A 22,380-nucleotide genomic window follows, 5' to 3' on the forward strand; every position below is an offset into this window, starting at 1 on the left:
TCGGATTGACTAAATTGCACTATAACTTAATTTTGATGGTGGTCACATGATAGTTTGCATTTGTCAAACTCATACAAACTCTGTACCTTAAACGGGCAAAATTTACTATACATAAGTACTACCTAAAAAAATTTGACTTTAAGAAAGTAAAAATTCATTGATATCTCAAAATGTGATCTAAGCAATATAGTCAATGATCATTTAGAGATCCATCAAGAAAGGAAGGGAATTATTCATTCCATAGAATGTTCTACAAATTTTCCTTTTCAGAAGGAGCACTAATGACATTCATATGTCTTTTGTTCTACAAATAAAAATTACATTTTAGGGAAAAAAGCTTCATTGAACAAGTGCCTTGTGTTTCATTGTTGTGTTAATTATGAATTTACTAAAATAATCTCCAGAAGTAATAGTATTTTGTTAAATACACGCTTACTTAATGAGTTCATTGGTTATGATAATCATCTAGTCTTAAAATAACACACCGCTGTTATTAACAATTGCAAGATTATTCTCTGTTACCTCTCAGTCTAGTAAACAACTTAATAATTCAGAAAGACAATGGAGAAACTCTCACATAATAGAACTGGAAGTCAGATACAAGAGAAAAAAATAGCAGGATTAGAAATAATCCTGAGAAGGATGCTTTAGACAGCAAACGCCTTACCTTTGCGTTTGGGTGGCATAGCTGTTATCGTAAGTCTCATAGGTCTGGTCATCATATTCACCCCCGTAGCCATCATCATACCCCTGAGGCAGAAAATGGTAGAAAGACCTATTAGCAATCAAACTGATTAACTTAGATCTAGTTTGGCTTAATGAGATTTTATATGATGTGACCTTAAGTTAGTTTTTGTGTTTGGTTAGTTACTCTGCATCAGATTTTACTAGACTAATAATTCCTTTATAACCTTGACTAATATTTCATGGGCCAGATATTAATGTTTAATAATTAAACTCAGCATATCATTAAAGTAGCAATAGCTACTCTAGAATTTCTCTGGAATTTTGATCAATACTAATGAAGACTATGTAAGAAGTTAAAAATAAATTTTCTTTTGAAAATATTATGGTTAGATAGTGTGCTAACATCATGGTGGTGGTAACATATTGGTTACAGGCCCACTGGGTTTTCNTTTGAAAATATTATGGTTAGATAGTGTGCTAACATCATGGTGGTGGTAACATATTGGTTACAGGCCCACTGGGTTTTCTTTTTTCTTCCCCTGATAATAATCATAATTATGATTGAAACTACAAAATTTAGGATCCTTAAATTGTGGTCAACTTTCAGTAAAAAAGATATAGTCATCATTGCAAAACAAAAGAGGAAGGAGAAAGAAGAGAAGGGAAAGAAGAAAGAAAATGAGTGCAGGAAGGAAGGTAAGGTGAGAAGGGAGGGAAGGAAGGGACGGAGGGAAGGATTGGGGGAGGATAGGAGGCAGGAAGGAAGGGAAGAGAAAAAAAGACAAACCACATAAAGAGCNGAAAGAAGAGAAGGGAAAGAAGAAAGAAAATGAGTGCAGGAAGGAAGGTAAGGTGAGAAGGGAGGGAAGGAAGGGACGGAGGGAAGGATTGGGGGAGGATAGGAGGCAGGAAGGAAGGGAAGAGAAAAAAAGACAGAAACCACATAAAGAGCCTTTATTTTGTTGTGCATTCTACAGTTTTTAAATCTCATAAATAAGATGACGCTGGTGGTGAGTTTGATTAACTCAATTAACACCACCAAAGCTAATGCAGATTTGTCATTGCAGACTTGTGAAAGCAAGCTAGCAGTTGTACAATCCAGTTATCAATCCCTGTGTGAGAAATTTACCTCTATTTCCCTTTGTGGCCCCTGACGGTACTCTGAACCCGAGCCATCCACCTCAACTACTCCACACTTCTGAAAAACCTTTAGTTTTTCTGTCTCTGGGCCTTTGCTGGTGCGTCTCTTTCTCTGGAATGCATTTCCATCCCATCCCACCAATTCATAATTTCATTTCAGTCTGGAGGCTTATAGATCTCTCTATTGTGTTAAAAAATTTAAACAAAAAAATACGCAGATATGAAAGTTTCCACATCAGTCTTGACTAAGATCTTTGAGCCCATTTAATCTGAAAACTAATATTTTTCATCAACCTAAGAATGTTTTTATTTTTGTATTTTATTTTAAAGATTTTATTTATTTATTTGACAGAGAGAGAGAGAGTCGCGAGAGAGGGAACACAAGCAGGGGGAGTGGGAGAGGGAGAAGCAGGCTCCCAGTGGAGGAGCCTGATGTGGGGCTCAATCCCAGAACGCTGGGATCACGCCCTGAGCCGAAGACAGACACTTAACGACTGAGCCACCCAGGCACCCCCCAAGAACGTTTTTCAAATATTATTTATGACTTCTCCATCTGGTTTACTATTTATATAATGCTATTATTTATATATGAGGTTTACTGAGTCTAACTTTAATTTCTTCTGTTCTTCCACTTATGGTTTTCACTTCATCATATTTTTGCTCTGCATTATGGGATTGTTTCTCCATTTGATCTTTGAATATTCTAATTCAATTCCTATGGAATTAAAAATTAATGGAATTAAAAAATTAAATATTCTAAAGTTAATTTTAACATAGTTAANTCTGCATTATGGGATTGTTTCTCCATTTGATCTTTGAATATTCTAATTCAATTCCTATGGAATTAAAAATTATTGGAATTAAAAAATTAAATATTCTAAAGTTAATTTTAACATAGTTAAATAGATTATAGATTATTTTAAAATAGTGCCAAAGGATTTATGCACAAAAAACAGCACTTCCTTTCCTTGTCACTCTCTAACCCTCAGTGCTCTCTAAGCCTTTTCATCTATTATTCCAGTATTAATTTTTGTGTTATTAAGTAATATGGTTAAATTAATGTTGCTGATTTATGAATTTTGATTATTTTTTATTGACTTGCTATTCAGGTTATTAAGGATTTAGTTTTGTTATAGACTCTTCCCTACATTTTCCCCTACACCTTAATATAGTTTCATCATTGCTTTTGTTAGTCAATATCTACACTATCATTCAATAATAAATATTATTCACTAAGGATCCGAATAGATTAATACAATTCTTTTTTTATTCTCATATACTTTTTGTTTCTCCTAAAGTTAATAATTGCTCATTCGCTTTATTATTTTCTTGGTTTCCTATATATTTTTAATTATTTGTTTGTAACTATCCCCCTGTGTTGGGCTCATGCTGGGCGTGGAGCCTACTTAGGACTCTCTCTCTCTCTCCCCTCCCTGTTCTCCCTCCACTCATGTACTCTGTCTCTTAAAAAAGTATAGTTAACATACAGTGTAATATTAGTTTCAGGTGTACAATAGGGTGAATCAACACTTCCACACAACACCCAGTGCTCATCACAGCAAGTGCAGTCCTTAATCCCCATCACCTGTTTTACCCACCTGCCCCCACACACCCACTGCTCTGGTAGCTATCACTTTGTTCTCTATAGTTAACACTATGTTTCCTTGGTTTGCCTCCCTCTTTTTTTTTTTCCCTTTGCTTATTTGTTTTGTTTCTTAAATTCCACATGAGTGAAATCATTTGGTATTTGTCTTTCTCTGACTTATTTCATTTAGCATAATACTTTCTAGCTCTATCCATGTCATTGTAAATGGCAGGATTTCATTCATTTTTATGGCTGAGTAATATTCCATCACACACACACACACACACACACACACACACACACACTCCATCTCTTTATTCATCAGTCAATGGGTACTTGGCTGTTTCCACAATTTGGCTAGTGTAGATAATGCTGCCATAAACATCGGGGTGTATGTATCCCTTCAAATCAGTATTTTTGTATTCTTTGGGTAAATACTTGGTAGTGCAATTGCTGGGTCATAGCGTAGATCTATTTTTAACTTTTCGAGGAACCTCCATACTGTTCTCCAGAGTGGCTGCACCAGTTTGTAGTCTCACCAACAGTGCAACAGAAAGAGGGTTCCCCATTCTCTACATCCTCATCAATACCTGTTGTTTCTTGTGTTGTGAATTTTAGCCATTCTGACAGGCATAAGGTGATATCTCATTGGGTTTTGATTTGTATTTCCCTGACGATGAGTGATGTTCAGTATTTTTTTATCTGTTAGCCATCTGGATGTCTTCTTTGGAAAAATGTCTGTTCATGTCTTCTGTCCATTTTTAAACTGGATTATTTGGTGTTGAGGTGTTGAGCTTTCTAAATTCTTTATATACAGAAATCTATTGCATTTCTATACACCAATAATGAAGCAGCAGAAAGAGAAATTAAGGAATCAATCCCATACAGTTACACCAAACACAATAAGATACCTATGAATAAACCTAACCAAAGAGGTGAAAGACCTGTATTCTGAAAAGTATAAAACACTGATGAAAGAAATTGAAGATGACACAAAGAAATGGAAAGATGTTCCATGCTTATGGATTGAAGAACAAATGATGTTAAAATGTCTATATTATCCAAAGCAATCTACACATTTAATGAAATGCCTATCAAAGTCCTCCAGCCTTTTATTGCTTTCCATAACTCTGCCTTTTTGGGTAATCTAGACCCAGTTGTTTCATAGACTGTCCCATATTCTGAATTTGTTTGATTATTCTCATAATTACATTTTGCTTCAATTTTTTTGAAAGAATACTGCATCTGTGATATTGCATTGAACATTTATCTGATTGCAAATTTTTAAATTCTAATCCCACACTGGATTGATTAACTGAGTGTAGAACTTTAGGCTGAAAAATGATTTTCAATCATAATTTTTGAGAGCTTTGATTCAGTGTTTTCATCACTACGTATTGGTGCTGAGAATTCCTGCTACTTGTATGTGACCTAGTTTTATTTTCATTTCACCTTTTTTCTTTCCTTTCCGGATGCTTTTACAAATTTTACCTTTGGTGTTCTGAAATTTTATAGTGCTGTGCATCTGTGTGTGTGTGTGTGTGTGTGTCTTTTCATTCAGTATGCTGGGTACTCAGGGAGCTCTTTCAATTGTGGGAACTTGTGTTCTCCAGTTCTGGCAAATGGCATTGTATTTCTCTTCTCTTTTTCTAGTACTCTTACTAGTGATATATTGGATCTTCTGCATTGCTGCATTAATTTTATCTTTGTGTCTTACGTGATATCTCTTATTCTTTTTGTTTTACTTAATGGGAGAATTCTAAAAAAATCAATCTTCCAACCATCCTATAAGATATATAACTTTATTTACACACCTATATCCCCCAACACACATGCATGAATATACACGCACATTAACAACTGTTGGAGTGTGCACAGTGTGGAGTGTCCACTAAATGTTCTACCTATTGCTCCTGTGCTCTCAGGTGAAATTTAGACATTTGTATTCTCAACTCAAGGCTTCATCTCCCCTCTGGTGGAACAACAGTTAACATCACAGCTGGAATTTCCCATAGCTGAACAGGCCAGGCAGTTTAGCTCTCTCTCTTGGAGATCACTGGGTCAGTAACTAGGGCATTAATTGTATTTGCCACAGGAGTCTTAGGGGCTGCACGCATCTTTTCTAGCATCCATGCTATTGTTCTCCACCAAAATTCTAAAAATATGGCTTCATTAACCCTCAGTTGTTACTCAGGACTCAAGAGCTCTAGCTTCCAACAGAAAGCAAGCAAGTTTTGTTTTGTTTTATTTTGTTTTTGTTTGTGTCCCATGCTAGAAGAGCCGGTGGGGGGGGCAGGTACATATCTTCGGAACTTTGACCCCCTAAATTTCCTATGTTTTCCCTGTTTCTATCTGTTGGAATCCTACTGATAGCTAAAGGTTATTTTATATTATACAATATTCAGGAAAGTTTTCCTGCTTCTTTCAAGCTTATGGTAACCCCTTGTCCTCTGAATTCTAGTAGCCTGTTGTTTTTATCTCACCAGTACTTAGAACAGTACTAAACATGTACTGTATTTTTTTTTTATTAATTTTCTCTCTTTTTAGATTGAAGCTCTTGAAAAGCATGGACTATATCATAGTTAATCACCTTTTTTTTGATGCCTTATGGTGTTTAGCATAGTTTATTCCATGGAGTATTTTCTCAATAAATATGTATCGAATTGTTAAATTAGGAGAGTATTTTCATCCAGAGTAGATATGGATTGACTCAAATCAATCACCACTAAAAGAGAAATATTTCAAATGGTGATTATACAGTAATATTATCTCTATGAAGAATAGTTTTACCATTTAGCTGTGGAAGATTATGACATTTTCCCTCCTCACTTACATGTTTACTTTTTTTTTTTAAGTCTTACACAGAAAATCCATAAAACATATAGAAATCTTTCCTGGCAATGCACAATTTCCTTCATAAGGTATATAGTGCAGTGGTCCCCAAATAATTGTCCTTACTATAAAAGAGAAAGTAAATGTGGATCCTTATACATAATTTATTTTTGTTTTCTAACACTTGATATAAGTATTTATGTGGCTTTCTTGGCACAAGTATAATTATGAATCATGCTGGTAATGTTCTAAGATAAATCAGTAAAATAGACGTGCTCCCTAAAAAGCCAGTCGGTATCTGCAAGAGATTCAACTTAAATATGAATATTCAACTAAGAAATCAAAACATATTTTTCCCACTTTTGCTTCATTGTTTCTGTTGTTTCCTTTGAAGAAATTACTTTTTCTTTTTAAAGTAATCTCTATGCCCTAAGGTGGGGCTCAAACTCACCACCCCAAGATCAAGAGTCACATGTTCTTCTGATTGAGCCAGCCTGGTGCCCCTGAAGAGATTACTATCTTATGTCTCAGCCTATTCACATATTTGTACTAAAAATTATGACTTTTTTTTTTTAAGAGAGAAAGATTTTCTTTATTAATGACCCCGGCCATATTCTTAGATAGTTTTGAACTCAAATACCTAGGAGAAAACAAGTTAAGATTGCTTTATCCTGCAACTCCTTACCAGTAATGTACTGCAAAGGGAAACAGCTCGGAAAAGGGAAAGAAGGCAAGGGGAGGGAGGGAAGATCAAGAAAAGGAATTAAATTAATCAAGTTAAGTTTTTCTTTTTTTAATTCTTGAGAACTATGAAGTCCTTGCCAGCACAGCTCGTTCCTGCAGGTTATTTTCCAAACATGTACAAAATGGAACCAAAATGGAGAACCCCTTAAAAACCTGAAGCCGCACAACATGAAAAGCTCGGATTATCCAGTAGCAAGTGTTCCAGCTGTCAGCTGCCAGCTGCCTCCTCCTCCTGCTCCCAAGATTGAGCAGTGTGAACACGGTCTTCCCTGTGATTGTCTTCTTTTCTCGGCATCTGGGCGTGCACCATTCAGCACCTTGAGGAAGTCGCTGTTTTTGCCCCCATCGTGTGTGCATCTAGGCCTTAGAGCACTCAATGTGCTCGTTCAGGCGGTCCCGGAACGTGTGGGTCAGGTCCGTGGTGTTATCTCAAGCACTGGCATTGGTGTGGCGAGGGAATAGCACGAAGGTCATAGAGCCAGTGTTGCCGCCCGCTGCGGCATCCGTGTCTTTCAGCTCCGGAGGAGGTTTCCGGTGGCTACAGGGGACCTGTGGGGCTGCGCGGCTGGCTCTGTGTCCTTCTTTGAACTCCTGCGTGAACATTTTTCCAAAGACCACGGCGTCGTCACCCTTAAACACTGTGCTGAAGATTACTGTGGCTCTGTCCTCTTAGACCCAACAGACATGGTCTCATCATCCCTCTAATGGATAACTGCCCCGTTCTCTCTTTCCTTGCCCTTTTCTTGCAATTGGGAGTATTTTTCAAAGACAGAGGCAAAACAATTTCATGTCAACATGCCAGCCTGATGCACAATGGGAATTTTGGGATGCCGGCAGATTTTCAAGGGCAAAGAGGAAAGAGACACTGTGTCCTGATTCAGGATTGACCAAGAAACTCCTGTGTGCCCTGTTTAATAACTCATCAGCACCACATGCCTGAAGTTCCTTGTAGAATTTCAAAGAAATACTGAGTGTCACTTTTGTTTTGTCTCCATTGGGATTTCATATGATAGAGGACTCCATCGAAATCTGCAAATGTTACTTCTGCTGCTTCTTGTTTGTTACCAGTGGCCAAGTGTTTGAACTTGAGTGCGAGCGTCTCCTCGATGACGCTGTTGTTCACCTCTAGCGGGATTATGGCAGCGGCTGGTCCCCAAGCCTGAACCCCTCCTGCCGAGCCACGGCCTCCGGTCCAAGACTATTTTAGATGATACTTAAGTTATCAGGGTCTCAGAGAAGAATTTTCTGTATCTGATGTCCCAGTGAAAGGGAAAAACACCTTCTGCAATTAAAAGTTTTAATGTTATTTTCTCCCAGTTGAAGACAGATGATTTGGCATCTCTCATGAAAAACCAAAATGCCCAAGGAAAAAAGATTCATTGTTTTCGGGAACATGGTCACAAAGTACATCTCTTCTATCTTGAATTCCTTCATCTTTGTGAAATTATAAATTCTTTAGTTTTCTATTCTTTGAACCAAATAAAAGATCCTTACAAGATCCTTAAGAAATGCAATCTTTGCTATTTTCCGGGTCCTCTACAATTTGCTGAAGTTACAATGTGAAGGGTAGCCTGATGTGAAGGCCTGAGCAGTGTGAAAGAAGAGGATGATTTCTTTGTAGTTCCCTATGAATTATAGGTCACCTCATACATGCACTTTGTGAGTACTGGGCAAGGCAGCATACAGGATAGATGTGTATTACTATGAACCCATAGTTATACAAAGCCAGCCCTTTCGAAATCAGCTTTGGAAAATATATTTCTCTGCCTTAAAATGCCTACTAATTTTTCAGTTTGAGTTAAGCACTCCATCTTGAACTATGATTTCTGCACCAATTTTGGGTTTCAAATCTAAATAATATTGGTTCTCTCTATATATAGGCTTAAAATAATAGTAATTCACCGGACTGTATATTAACCACTAATTTATTATCCAGGCAATAGAGACAAAAGAAGAACAAGACCTAATTCCCGTCTTTGAGAGGTTCTCAGCCTGTGTGTTCTGATAAATGTTTAACAAATGCCTCTTCAAAAAAAGTGTATGCATGTGTGTATGTGTGTGATGTGTGTGTGTGTGTGTATACATAGTTTCACTATAAATTTTACTGACATAAGCACACAATTTACAAATAAAAATCAAATTTATATATAAATTTAATTTATACTTAAAATTGTATATTTAGTTTCTATTAAAATAAAATTTATAACACACAACTTACAGATAAAATAATTTGTTTTATACACCTACATCTTCAGTATGACTTGCTATCTCTTGTAGAATCTGTTTTTAAAATTCTGATTTTGCAATGATACCACAATAAATCACAAAACAGATAAAATATGACTATCATCTTTTTTTTTCAAGACACTCTATGAATTTTAATTAGCATAAATACGAAGAAAATACACCCAGGAATATCCTAATAAAACTGCTGAAATTCAAAATTTAAAGGATCCAGGAAAAACTGGTACATTATCTTCAAAGTGAACAAGAAGAGACAAAGCAGAATTTTTCAACAGAAAGGATGGAAGCAGGAAGACAATGGAATGACGTCTCAGGGATTACTATCTTATTCAGCAAATAAGACACCCTTGTATTGATGAACATTATAAATCTGACATGAATGTCATTTGAAATTTTCATTTATGTTGGCAACTAAAATGAAAGGAAAACCTCAAATATGTATGTCAACTTTATTCATCAGTTACGTGAGCAACTTTGTTCTGAACTGGACAATGGCTTTCACATACTAGGAAAACATTTCCTCAATTTTGTGTTCTGTTCACACTGTAAAGGCTATCATACCACAATTTTAAGTTAAAACTGCATTATTAATATTTTCTCCATAGTTTTCTTAAATCTACATAATCATAACAAAAGATCAAGTCCTAGCTTTTAGCATTTGCTGGTATCTGTGGTGTAAATACTCTTACCATGACTGATTTCAAGCCTACAACATGAAACAAATTTGGGAAGAGAGAAATAGTAGCACACCATTATATATTATTTCCACCATACAAAAGCAATAGACATAAATAACCTAGAGCACAGATTATAATAAAATAATCAGATAATGATGAACTTGAAAATATTAACTATCTCTGTCTTTCATATCATTTATTTAATTTTAAGTTTATTTAATTTTTTAATAATAGGTGGGTTTAACAACCTATTCACAAAATTCCTGAACATTCTACAAGGGGTCTTGTGAGGCAGCACAAGTCAGTTGTAGCACACCACTGCTCTTGGCCTACGACATACAGGAGACCAATAGATGTCTAAAAAATTGAAATACCAATGGGAAGCATTTAATGGAGTATGTAATAGAGTGCTATGGAAATGCCTTGGAAGGAATGCAAGAATATCTTAGGAAAGGTCTTATTTGAGGTGGTTATTTGTGGATAAATATATATTTCTGATGGACCAGCAGGTAGTATGAGAGCATTCCACTTTTCAAGAATATCAGGTGTGAGTGCCCAGCAACATCAAAGAAAGTCCTGTGTTTAGTGAACTGTTAGCAGCTGAATGTAACTACAGCACAAAATGTCTATGAAATGGTAGAAGGAAACAGATAGGAGGAAGAGGGTTTGAAGTGCTTCTTATGACATGGTAAGAAGTTTATCTGTATCCTATAGGCAAGGAAGCCATGGAAAGGTTTCAGTCAGTTGAATGACAATCTACATTTTGTAACTTTCTTTGATTCTTAAAAACTCCAAGTCTTTTGGGACGAGGCTCCATTTTTCCCGTCTACTTTCTTGAATACGTTAATCATAGTTACTGTAAAACCCCTGGATGATAACTCCAACATCTGAATCATCAGTGCCTTTATTTTCTCCTCCTGGTTTTTGTTGAATTGATATTGATTCTAATGTGCCTAGTAATTTTTCAGCAAACTCTCCTCAATGTTGTGTATGGAAATGTGTGAAAGCTTTGGCTGATGGTATTTTCTTCCAAAGACGATTAAATGTTCTCCTTGTAGGCAGTTAGAAAAGCAGGAGATGACCGCGATGTCACGGAGAGTTAGTTTGAGGCAACTGGACATAGGGGTTTGAGGCGCAGATAGCCTGGGCTACAAACAGAGCTCTGGAAGTCATCAGCAGATAGATGACAGTTAAAATAACAACCATTGTTCAGACTGTCTACTGAGATGAGAAGCTTGGGCTGCACCAGCTCTATGTGAACACAGTGTTAGAAGTCCCACTCCCCTCTTTAATGGGTCTTTATCTCACTAGGAAATGGGAGGTATAAGCATCCACTATAATAAATAGAATAATGTTTCCTACAAGAAGAATCTACACTAAAAAGAAAGTCAGTCTTGAATTCATAAAAAAGATGTTATTTCTTGAAAAGCCTGAGTAAAAGTCCCCATGCCAATGTATTTTCTTAACATTGACCTGTACCTGTGAGAGTCTCTGGCTGTCCCTCCCTGTGTGCCCATTACCACCTCACAGACACCAAACCAAAACAATTTGACAAAAATGGAAACATAAATAGATTATATATTAAATTTCCTCGATATATAGAGGTTTTCTAATCAGTGCTCATTTATGGAGTTTTTGAAGATTTCTTGTAACTCAAAAAGGGAATTATTACTCACAATAGTTTAGAACATTTCTGAGCACAGTTTAGACACACATACATGTGTTTCCAAAATATTAAATTATGTTACTGACAATTTGTTGTAATGAATTTACCTATTTAAAAAGCTGAATTGGATCATATGAAATTGCCATGTTTGCAGGTCAAAATGTCAAATATTGGCAATTTTCTATAGTTCAATCTAATACCAATATTAGAAACTATAATAACATGTTTTTATCAACTAAAGATAAGCAACAGTGTCTTATGATGCTAGTAAATTATTGTGGCTTCCAGAAGAAAATCATTTGGAAATTTAAATGATATGAAATGTCATCTTCACTCTATTATATACCTATACTTACTTTGAAGACTTTTAAATTTAACAAGCACTGGTGACAGATTTAGCATTTGGTCATTATTCTCATTTCAGGTTTTATTTTCTACAAAAGGTCAGTGGGTATTAAAAGAAAATAAAAGGAAATAACATGGAATTTTCTAACACAACCAAGAGAAAAAGAAAATAAAGACAAGCATGCAATCAAGAACCATTAAATGTTCTAGAATTATGTAATTTAATTATGAGGGTCAAGATCATAAATTTGTCATCAAACACTAGAATACTAGGCACAGAAGCAATTTGCAAATGCTGCCCTTTAATGGTGTCAATATAATTAAGAGTCAGATAGGAACTTGACATTTAACTTTCTTTATGAAGTGTGGTCAATTCTTATAAACACATGTTCCTTTTCTAACTTAATGAGTTAAATCATAAAATGCATAAAATCCACTTCATATGTGATCTTTTGTTATTACAATAACACTTCCTGGTAATAATGCAAATTAAAACAACATATCATAAAATATTATTAAAACAAAAACTCAACACAGAATGCCAGTGTTTTAATAGTCAGTGTTCCCATAGGATATAATGATCAATGCTTATGATAAGTATCTCCTAAATTATGGATTATTTATGCTTTCTCATGTTTCTTTTCTTAAAAGTTTTATTTTTATGTGACTATCTCCCTACTTTTTATCATGCATCCTGTTTGGTGCTATATAGATGAGTTTCTTACAATACAGAAAGGATTTTAATAGTAACGTTCATTTCCTTTTCCCACTGAAAGAAGGGCTGCCTGTTACAGATTGCTGGTTGGTTGGGAACAGCGTGGCTATGGATACCCCCCAATGTGTAGCTTTTGTTACGGACGCAGTAGGTCAGTTCAGTCACTGGCTGTGGGAAGTCATTATCTGTTCAAAACCATCCTACAACATAAGGGCCACATAATCGGTGGGCATTCACCGCACCTAACAGTCTAGCTCTGCAAAGAGGCAAAACTTGAATTTTCAGAAAGTTTTCTATGGAAATTAGTGTATAAGTCCCTAATAAAGGGTATTCTATAACACCTTCATTGTCTGTGCAGATTGTAGCTATTAATCAGCTTTTCCATACATGTGTACACTCTACATGAAGGTTAGAAATTGCATATTTCTGAGACCTAACTTCTTTGGAAATTAAAAGCTCCCAAAGAGCTGTAAGACTATCTCTACCAAGCAGGTAACTCTTACTCATGAACATGGTTTTTTTAAATTTTCTGTTAAAAAACTGTATAATAAAACAAAGTACATCACAAACCCTAGATTAATAAAAAAAAATAATAAAACTTGGTGCTTGGTGAAGACAGAGGGAAGTAGTAGCTATTTACAAAATGCTACAAAATGGTATAACTTAAACTGGATATCCTGTAATATTTTAGTTATTTTCCCTTTCGTGTTTCTTGAGAAGATTCATTTGTCAGTAGGGTTTCCCCACCGCATTTTTAGAAATCCCTTCTAACACTCTAGAAATCAGGCAGCAGTATGTTCAAACTAGTTAATACGCGGGACTATGACTAATGAAACTAAAAGTTTACAGTAATGTACTAAAGAATGCTAGTTTGCGAATGGATCCATTTTAAATAGATGCTTTATGTACTTCACATCGTAAGCATCAATTCTGCTTCAGAACAGAACCCAAAGCAAATGCTTTAAAATCAGTGTTAAGTCTCTAAGGCCTTCTAATTCACGCAACAGAAAAAAAAGATAAAATTGGTAAATGCTGTCATGACTAAGAATAGGATCAAGTTTTAGAAGACAATTTCTGTTTTTCATTCATAAGTACCAACAGGTTAAGGATGAATAGCAGGGCACTGTCATAACTTAATATATTTCTAATCATAGGTATCCAGTGGGCTGGCCACACAAGGGGAGAGTTTCTTTTTTAAATGTCTTTTTACTTCCAATAATCTATATAGTGCCTTGAGGTTGCTGCTGTTTTAGGCTCTAAGAAACGAAAGCCTGAAAAGTTGTCAACGTCATTGTACCTGATCTGATTCAACCTGGGCATGGCAGGGGATAAATCAGAAAACAAAACAAAACAGAATCCAAAATTTTAACATCCCATAATGACTCTTGCCACACTTCTTGGCGATATGATTTTGGTTGTGGAAGCAGGGATTTTAATAGCTTGCAGAACAAGAGTATGATGGCATGATGTATCTGTTTAATATTTTTGAGTATTTCTTTCCCAAAACTATTTGAGCTCTGATCTTTAGTAACATTTTTTTCAATTAAAAAGCAATTTAAGAATCTATCATTTACATTCATAAATAAAGCAAATTTGGTATTTAGTTTTATACAATTATTACTTTCTAATAAATTATTCATCAGGCAAATGCATATCAAAATGAAATAATGATTTAATATAAGCCAGTTAAGTAATCTTCATTTTTGTGGTGATTTTTTTCTGTTATATGGTACTCTATACAATAAAAAATCTTTTATTATCCAAAGGGGAAAGCATTTCTAATCTTTACAGATTCCTATGGTTAGAAATAAAGTAAGATATAACAATGCCTTTCTTTTCATCCTTAATCTGATACTTCTAGTGAAAAACATGAGTTCTCTTCTAAAACTTGGTCTTGTTCTTAGTCATGACAGCATTTACCAATTTTATTTTTCTGGATTTTTTTTTTCTATTTCAAAATCAGTGCTTATTTTCATGGAGAAGATGTAAACATTCACATTAACTAAGTTAATAATAAAATATTTATTTTGACATTGAGTAGGGAGGGGTCTCACTGCTGACTTAGGTTTAGTTCTGATCTTTACCATTCTACCTTTTAAACTACTCTCACCAACTCTGGTCAGAATTTGCTTTTTTTTTTTTAAGAAATGTTGGAAACCTGCAGCGTGCCAGACTGTCTGAGCAGGCAGGGGCCCTCCATCTTCACCACAACCAAACTAGCCGTATTTTATGTCTTACCTGAGATTTCTTCAAAAACTTAAATCTAAAAAGTTTCATAAACCATGGTAGAGAGCATTCTGTTTTATTAAACATCTTGTGTTTGTAACTCCCAAATTGTAACTCCCAAATGTTAGCTATTCAGGCTAAAAATATCAGTTTGCCATATAGAAACTCAAATTTCTATCAAAGGATCATTCACATTGATATATTATTCTATTAACTATTCACTCACTCTGTGGCGATTCATTTCTTTCCAAATTTAACACTGCATTGGCTTCTAATGTTAAAATTCCTGTGGCATTACATACTTGGAGACTTTATGTATCCTAGTGCAGTGCTTTCCAATAGATCTTTCTGTGGTGATGGAAATTTTCTGTGCTCTGTGCTGTCCAATATGGTAGTGATAGACAGATGTCACTGTTGAGTACATAAATGTGGCTGGTGTGACTGAAGAACTGAATTTTTAATTTTATTTAATTTTAATTAATTTTAATTTTAAAATTAAGTGGCCATATGTGCTTACTGGGTGCCATACTTAGTACTGAAGCACTTAGTGAATAAATATATATGAAATACTCAGCTTCCAGAAATTTTTTAATGTCTGCTTTCTTTTTCAGTTCAAACTTACCCAAAGAAGGAAAAAAAAAAACAAAGGATTTAGATTTTATAAATGATTTCATTTTGAGAGCAAAAATGATATATTCTTTTGAATCTGCCATCCACTCTGCTTTCATCTATTGTGTCTCATTGTATAAATTATCCTTGGTTTTACTCTTTTAATTTTGAGTGATTTTGCTTTCTATTGAATGAAATGGACTGAGAACTTGGAGGGCATGTTCAGTAAACTGACTTTTTTGGGAGCATTCACAACTAAAATGAAGATACCACTGATGACATAATAATCTTTGGTAGTTCCGAGAAAATTTCAATATCCAAACAATAGCAAAGAACAATGAACTTAGGGCAAATGAAAAACATTTTCTGATTCTACACTTATCCTTCTTATAATCATTTTTTTAAAAGACTTATTTATTTACTTATTTATTTGAGAGAGAGAGTGAGCGAGAGCGTGTGAGCAGGGGGAGGAGCAGAAAGAGACAGAAAGAGAGAGAATGAATCCCAGATTCCCCAGTGAGTGCAGAGCCCGATGCTGGGCTCGATCTAATGACCCTGAGATCATGACCTAAGCCAAAATCAAGAGTTGGATACTTAACCAACTGATCCACCCAAGCGCCCCCCTTCTTATAATCATTTTAAGGAATTAACAAAAGAGGAGACAAATAGACCCATATGTCTGAATCTTCAATGATTTAAAGACAATTTTAAAGCAGCTCTTTTGTTGTCAGTTCTGCTATATTCTTTATTGTTTCCTTATAAACTAATAGAATGACCTCTGGGTTTTATGCCTGAAGAGGCTTTCAACATTCACGAAACTGACAATGAAAAGTTGTTTTTTTTTTCAAAGCGAACTTTATTATTTTTTTTGTAGTTTCATGTTTTTATTTAAATTCCAGTTAGTTAATATATGGTATAATGTTAGTGAAGAGTTATTTTAAGAATAAATAAGATTACTGTGTGGAATGGGTAGAAGTCACCAGAAACATGTTATTTTTGATAGTATCCATTTTTTCAAAGAACAAGAACAACGAAACAACATTCTTGCCACAAGGAGGATAAAAACATAGGGAGAAGGAAGTCAGGATTGAGAAAAGCAACACAAGAGATGAAAGGTCAGTTTTTAAAAGTCTGTGTTAGAGTGTATGGTGACTAACATAACAATAATAATAATAAAAAAAAGTCTGTGTTATGCTTAAATCTGAGACCACTGACCAAAGGCTACCTTTGTTCCAGTAAATGGTAACAGAAATGAAAGAAGCAGAATGGTGGTCGTGAAACTTGTACAAAGATTGGTAAATATAGAGAACAACAAAGGGAATAAGCCAGACCAGTCTACTGCCTAGATTTCTGTTAAATCTCCTTGATACAGACTCTCCTATAACCAAAAAAAAAAAAAAAAAAAAAAAAAAAAAAAAAAAGACTCCTCTAGCCACGTAGTACATAGTGGCCTTCTCTGAACTTCCACTATTCTTTTTATACAACCGTGATGGCTGTGTACAGGCACCGCCCGTCATCCCCATTCATCCCGCTAACCCACCAGGGTTCTCTGCTCACCAGCTCTGGCCCATTTCTTTGGAAAGCTATCAAGTGTTCCCAGACAAATCCATCTTCTGGTTCCATGCCTCTATATTTCCTTTCTAAGCTTTTAAAATTTATTTATTTCCCTCTCTTGTATTTTCCTTGTTTACCAGGGAGTAACTGCCTCCCTCTTCTCATTTATGACCAAGAGAAGACAAGCAAAAAAACAAAAAACAAAAAACAAAAAAACCCCACACACACAAACAAACAAAAACAAAAAAACTAGAAGGCAATAAATCATCGCAAGGATAGTCAAATTTGACCAATGTTTTAGTTCTTTCCAAGGTCAAATTCCCATATTTCTGATTTTATCTTGAATAGCTTTGCATATGAATAGTGTTATGATATGTCTATAGTAAAAACAAGGTAAACTATGATAGTAATTGTAATATTGTTGCTACTAGCATAGCAAACAGAAGTATACAGACATAAAATTTTATAATATGTCATAGTACAGTAAAGAATTTTGAGTGACATATTTTGGGGTCTGTGCTTACTCTATTTATTGTTAGGAGGCTACTACTTTTATGCTTACTCATTTTATGACCTTATAGGGCTTCTAAAGGAAAGTACTAAGTAGGGGTGCCTGGGTGGCTCAGTCAATTAAGCGTCTGCCTTGGGCTCAGGTCATGATCTCCGGGTCCTGGGATCGAGCCCTGTGTAGGCCTCCCTGCTCAGTTGGGAGTCTGCTTCTCCCTCTCCTCTTCCCTCCCCACCTCCCTCCTTGTGCTTGTGCATGCACGCGGGTACTCTCTCTCAAATAAATAAAATCTCAAAAAAAAAAAAAAAGTAAAGTACCTAAAGGACCTGTAACTCAATTTCTGAAGTTCTTGAATAACCCTGCATTTTCAAAATTTATACTCAATTTCCTAACTCCTGCTACCACTAGTTGTTTCTATATATTGAGTCCTACATCAGGGATAATATATATGTCCTATTGCAAGAGCCCAAACTTTACAATCTGACACAAAGATGGGAAAGATGCTCAGAGAAAAGGGAACAGAACCATCAGCTAAATAACAAAAGGCTAAATTGCCCATGATGCAATCCATCACATTTTTGCTAAGTAAACATAACACCTAAATGCTGAATAGTGCTGGATTTCACTTGGTAAAAGGAGTAAGGAGCTGTTAACTCAGTTCTAGGGATTAACCAAATTGGCACACTTTGATGGAAGGGCCTGCTGGCAGAAAAGAGCTTGAGGGAACTGTACTAGTCTGCTAGAGCTCCTAAAACAAAATACCACAGACTGGTATTAGTTTTCTAGAGAAATTAGTTTTCTTATAGTTCTGGAAGCTCGAGGCCCAAGTTCAAGGTGTCAGAGGTTTATCTTTTTCTCAAGTCTTTCTCCTTGGCTTGCACATGGCTGTCTTCCCGTTGCATCCTCACCTTGGCCTTTCCTCTGTGTGTGCATTCCTGGTGTCTGTGTCCCAATCTCTTTTCTCATAAGGACAAAAAGTATATTGGATAGGGCCCACCCTAACAATCCCATTTTAACTTCATACCTCTTCTAGGCACCTATCTTCAGATACAGTCACATTCTAAGGTACTGGGTGTTAGGGCTTCAACATATGAATTTGAGGTGGACGAGACACAATACACACACCACAAGCAAGAGTGGGAAGGTCCTGAAACTTCACACATCTAGGACTGGCGTGTAGGCTAAGGCTCCTCGGATTGCCCTCTTCAGAGTCCCATTGAATATTTTGATGGCACTTAGATTGTTCTGCAAGATAAGGATTACTTTTCCCATTTTGCAGGTAAGAAGAGTAAGTTTCATAGGGTTTGAGTAATTTGCTGGAGATCTCACAGATCAGTAGATAGCAGAAAGATTTGACCTAGCTTTAGCTGATTCTAAATCCTAATCTTTTTCCATTAAATCAGTGTGCTAAGTCTGCTTTTTCTATAAGCCAAATGTCCAACACAGTCGTAGCTGAAATACAAAAAGATATGTTACTCAACTGCATTATTTTTTAAACTTTCATTCCATTAGCTTTCTCCAATATTTGTCTCTAATATTACAGACTTTAACAAACTGAAAACCTAATTACTTCACTTGACAAATGTATTTTGAGTGTCTGCAAGGTGCCAGGCACTATTTCAGTGATTATGATACATGAGTAATAAAACAAAAATCTCTCCATAAATTGAGATGAAATTCCAGTTGCTGGCTTACAGTGGAGATAAAGAATAAACAAAGTGATTAAAATGAGTATATATTATGCTTTATGGAGATAGATATCTGGAAAAAAACAGAGCCAAGTTTTTGGGACAGGGGCAGTGGGTGTGGAAATTTTAATAAAGTAGTCAGTGCAGGCTTTCCTCAGACAGATTTATAATCCTGTTTGAATCAGATGTGTTTTGGACTGCAATTATAGTAATAATAGTAACTTAAAAGAAGACTTGCAGAATTCACTGATACTTAAGCTCTTAGTTCACTTTTATTGGCTATTTTATTCATGACCGTTTTATTCATGGCCATGTATGTGTCTGAAAACCAAGTAGAGCTTCACAGACTGGAAGGAAAGGCAGCTCAAGGAACGCAACGAACACACCATTCGCGTCGTTCTTCCTTACTCTCTACCCTCTCTTTCCCTCTCCTATTCTTTCAATTTCTCATCTCTCTGTCTTTCGGGCATCTCTACGGGGAACACAGGCACTCGCTGCTCTGTAATCATGCTATTTAGCAGCTAACCACAGAGAGAAGGAAGTTTGTCTCTCAACTTTGGTTTTCAAACTTAAGTGATCTGTGAAGATCCTATGCTTCTCTTTGTACTTATCATTACTTCTGGGGGGTGAGGAGTCATGACTTGAATGGTCTGGTACCCTCAAAACTGAGCACTTCTCAGAAAGAAAAGGGCGGAATTTGGGCAGGTAATAGTAACTGTTGAATAGAATGTATATCAACATCTTTTTTTTTTTAAAGGATTAAATTGTTTGTTTTTTTTTTAAGATTTTATTTATTTATTTGATAGAGAGACAGCGAGAGAGGGAACACAAGCAGGGGGAGAGGAAGAGGGAGAAGCAGGCTTCCCGCTGAGCAGGGAGTTCGATGTGGGGCTCGATTCCAGGACCCTGGGATCATGACCTGAGCCGAAGGCAGACGCTTAATGACTGAGCCACCCAGGCGCCCCAGTATATCAACATCTTTAAGCAGAGAAAAGATTATAACTTACATTCAGTCCGCTCCACTGAGTTAGTCAGTAATGGTTATGCTAAACAAATTGCAGATCATTTGTTTATATTTGTGTAGTGTTGAGATTTGTATTTTCTTTCCCAGGACAACACGGAAGGAGAAGAAACTATGGAGGGGGAGGAAGTGTGGGGATCTGGCCAGACGTCTAGAAAAAGCTTCAAATCTGTTACCCACATCTCCAATTAATGCGTGTTATAAAATGGTGTGGTTGACTGATGACTCCCAAAAATATGTCCATGTCCCAATCCTAGGAATCTGTAAATGTTACTTTATTTGGAAAAAAGGATTTTGCAGATGCAATTAAGTTAAGGATCTTGAGATGAGGAGATTGTTCTGTATTATCTGAATGGGCTCTAAACACCATCACGTGTCCTTAATAAAGGCGGAGGTTGATTACGTGCACACACACACACACACGCATGCACACACACACGCACACCACGAAGACAATATGACCACAAAGACAGAGGCTGGAGTGATGCAGTCATAAGCCAGGGAATGCCAACAGCCACCGGAAGCTGGAAGAAGTTAAGAGTCTCTCCAGAGTTTCTAAAGGGAATGCGGCCCTGCCAACACCTGGTTTTGGACTTCTGGACTCTTAGAACTCTGAGAGAATAAAGTTTTATTATTTTAAGCCACTTAATTTGCGGTAATTTGTTATTGCAGCCATAGGTAACTGACACAGATTTGGAGAAGTAAAAAGGCAACAATTTAACTGGAATTCTCAGCAAGCTGAGAAGCTAGAAGCTACCTGTATTAAAGCGAAACACCTGATCCAGGGCTTTGGTGGGAGCTGCAAAAAATACACTGAGGACCTGTCCCATTATTCATGAGTGGGGCAGGAGAGCATTTCAACTTCTCAAGTTCACCAAGCGTGAGTCGGATGTGTGCTGCAGACCTCATGTTCCATAAGTGAGCAGGTGAGCCTCTGATTACTTCCCAGAACTCGTCTCTCTCTAAATGGAGTACAAGTCGGAGAATCGAGGGTTATAAACCCAGACTATGTTTAGAGCCACACAAGGGCAGGATTTTAGGAACTCATAGAAGTTAACTATCCTTCAGGTATGGACTGTGTCTTACACTTCCTTGCATCAGCCTTCGCACTTGATGCAGGATCTTACATAGGACTTTGCTTATGGTTTTGATAAATCTTTGTAATTGATTATTGGGAGAAAATGCTGCATCGGCTGTGGAAGCTACTTAGTGATTGTGGAATGGATCTAAGTCAAGAAATAATAGAAAAGAAAAAGGAGTGCATAGGAGGGTCAGTAACAAGCATGAATTTAAGGAAATGTTTCTTAAACTGTAACTCTGAAGACTGCGTAAGGTATTGAAATGATAGCCATGTTTTTCTACCCACAGAGTTCATGGATGGGACATTTTGATGTGAAGTTTTTCCTCCAGATATTTTCATTACAGTTTTGACTTTAATACCAAATTTATAGTAGAATTTGGTATAAGAATATCTGTTTGAGCCCCAAATGATATTTTACATCTGACAAGTTAATATTTCATGGAATTTTGCGAAGATTACTTCCAGGCACTCTCTTCTATGAATAGTTTGACATGTATGGATTTATGTTATGCTATGTATCAGAGATTATTTTTATGCTCAAGGACGTATGAAAATAGAACACCAAAAGTGATAAGGTATAACGTACTTTCTAAAGAAATGCTTTAGAAGTCAGATATCAAAATAAATTAATAAAATCTCTTGATATTTTTCCTGGGCCCTATCCCGAGATTCTAATCTAATTATTGCTATTGGTCTGTACTAGGGACTGAGCATTGGGAAATCCTTAAAGTTCTCCAGATTACAGTAATGAACAGACAGATTTGGGAACCACTGTTTTGCAGTTTTATTAGCCCTGGACTATGGATAAAAGGTTGTAATGAGGCTGACGGTTCACCAAAACTAGTCTACAGAAAAACCCCCACACCAACAAAGAAATAAGAAAAACAAAAAAATAAAACAAAAAATCCTCCCAAACCGGAGCCTGTAAGAAAATATTTGCCATGAGAACCTAAGCAGTGCCCGAGGCCATCAACTTGAAATCATGCATAAAAATCAGTAGATTCTTTTAAAAAATTTACTTTAATACATAATTAATTGCATTAATCAGCAAATAACTC

At 36.1% G+C, this 22,380-nt stretch overlaps 1 protein-coding gene and 1 pseudogene across 9 annotated transcripts in view; both read right to left on the reverse strand.

Annotated features, from left to right (window-relative positions):
• KHDRBS2 (KH RNA binding domain containing, signal transduction associated 2) overlaps positions 1 to 22,380 on the reverse strand; it is a 597,869-nt gene that overhangs the window by 94,955 nt on the left and 480,534 nt on the right. For all 9 annotated transcript variants that reach the window (XR_004622082.1, XR_004622080.1, XR_004622081.1 and 6 more), the window contains exon 7: positions 668 to 750. Coding sequence is in view for 6 of the 9 variants with exons in the window: in XM_034648191.1 (XP_034504082.1) it covers positions 668 to 750 (83 nt within the window). In the remaining 3 variants the exon portion in view is untranslated. The remainder of the gene's footprint in view (positions 1 to 667; positions 751 to 22,380) is intronic.
• Positions 7,052 to 22,380, reverse strand: part of LOC105234706 — a 51,077-nt pseudogene continuing 35,748 nt past the window's right edge.

Source organism: Ailuropoda melanoleuca, chromosome 19 (assembly GCF_002007445.2).
Source record: "Ailuropoda melanoleuca isolate Jingjing chromosome 19, ASM200744v2, whole genome shotgun sequence".
Taxonomy (NCBI): domain Eukaryota; kingdom Metazoa; phylum Chordata; class Mammalia; order Carnivora; family Ursidae; genus Ailuropoda; species Ailuropoda melanoleuca.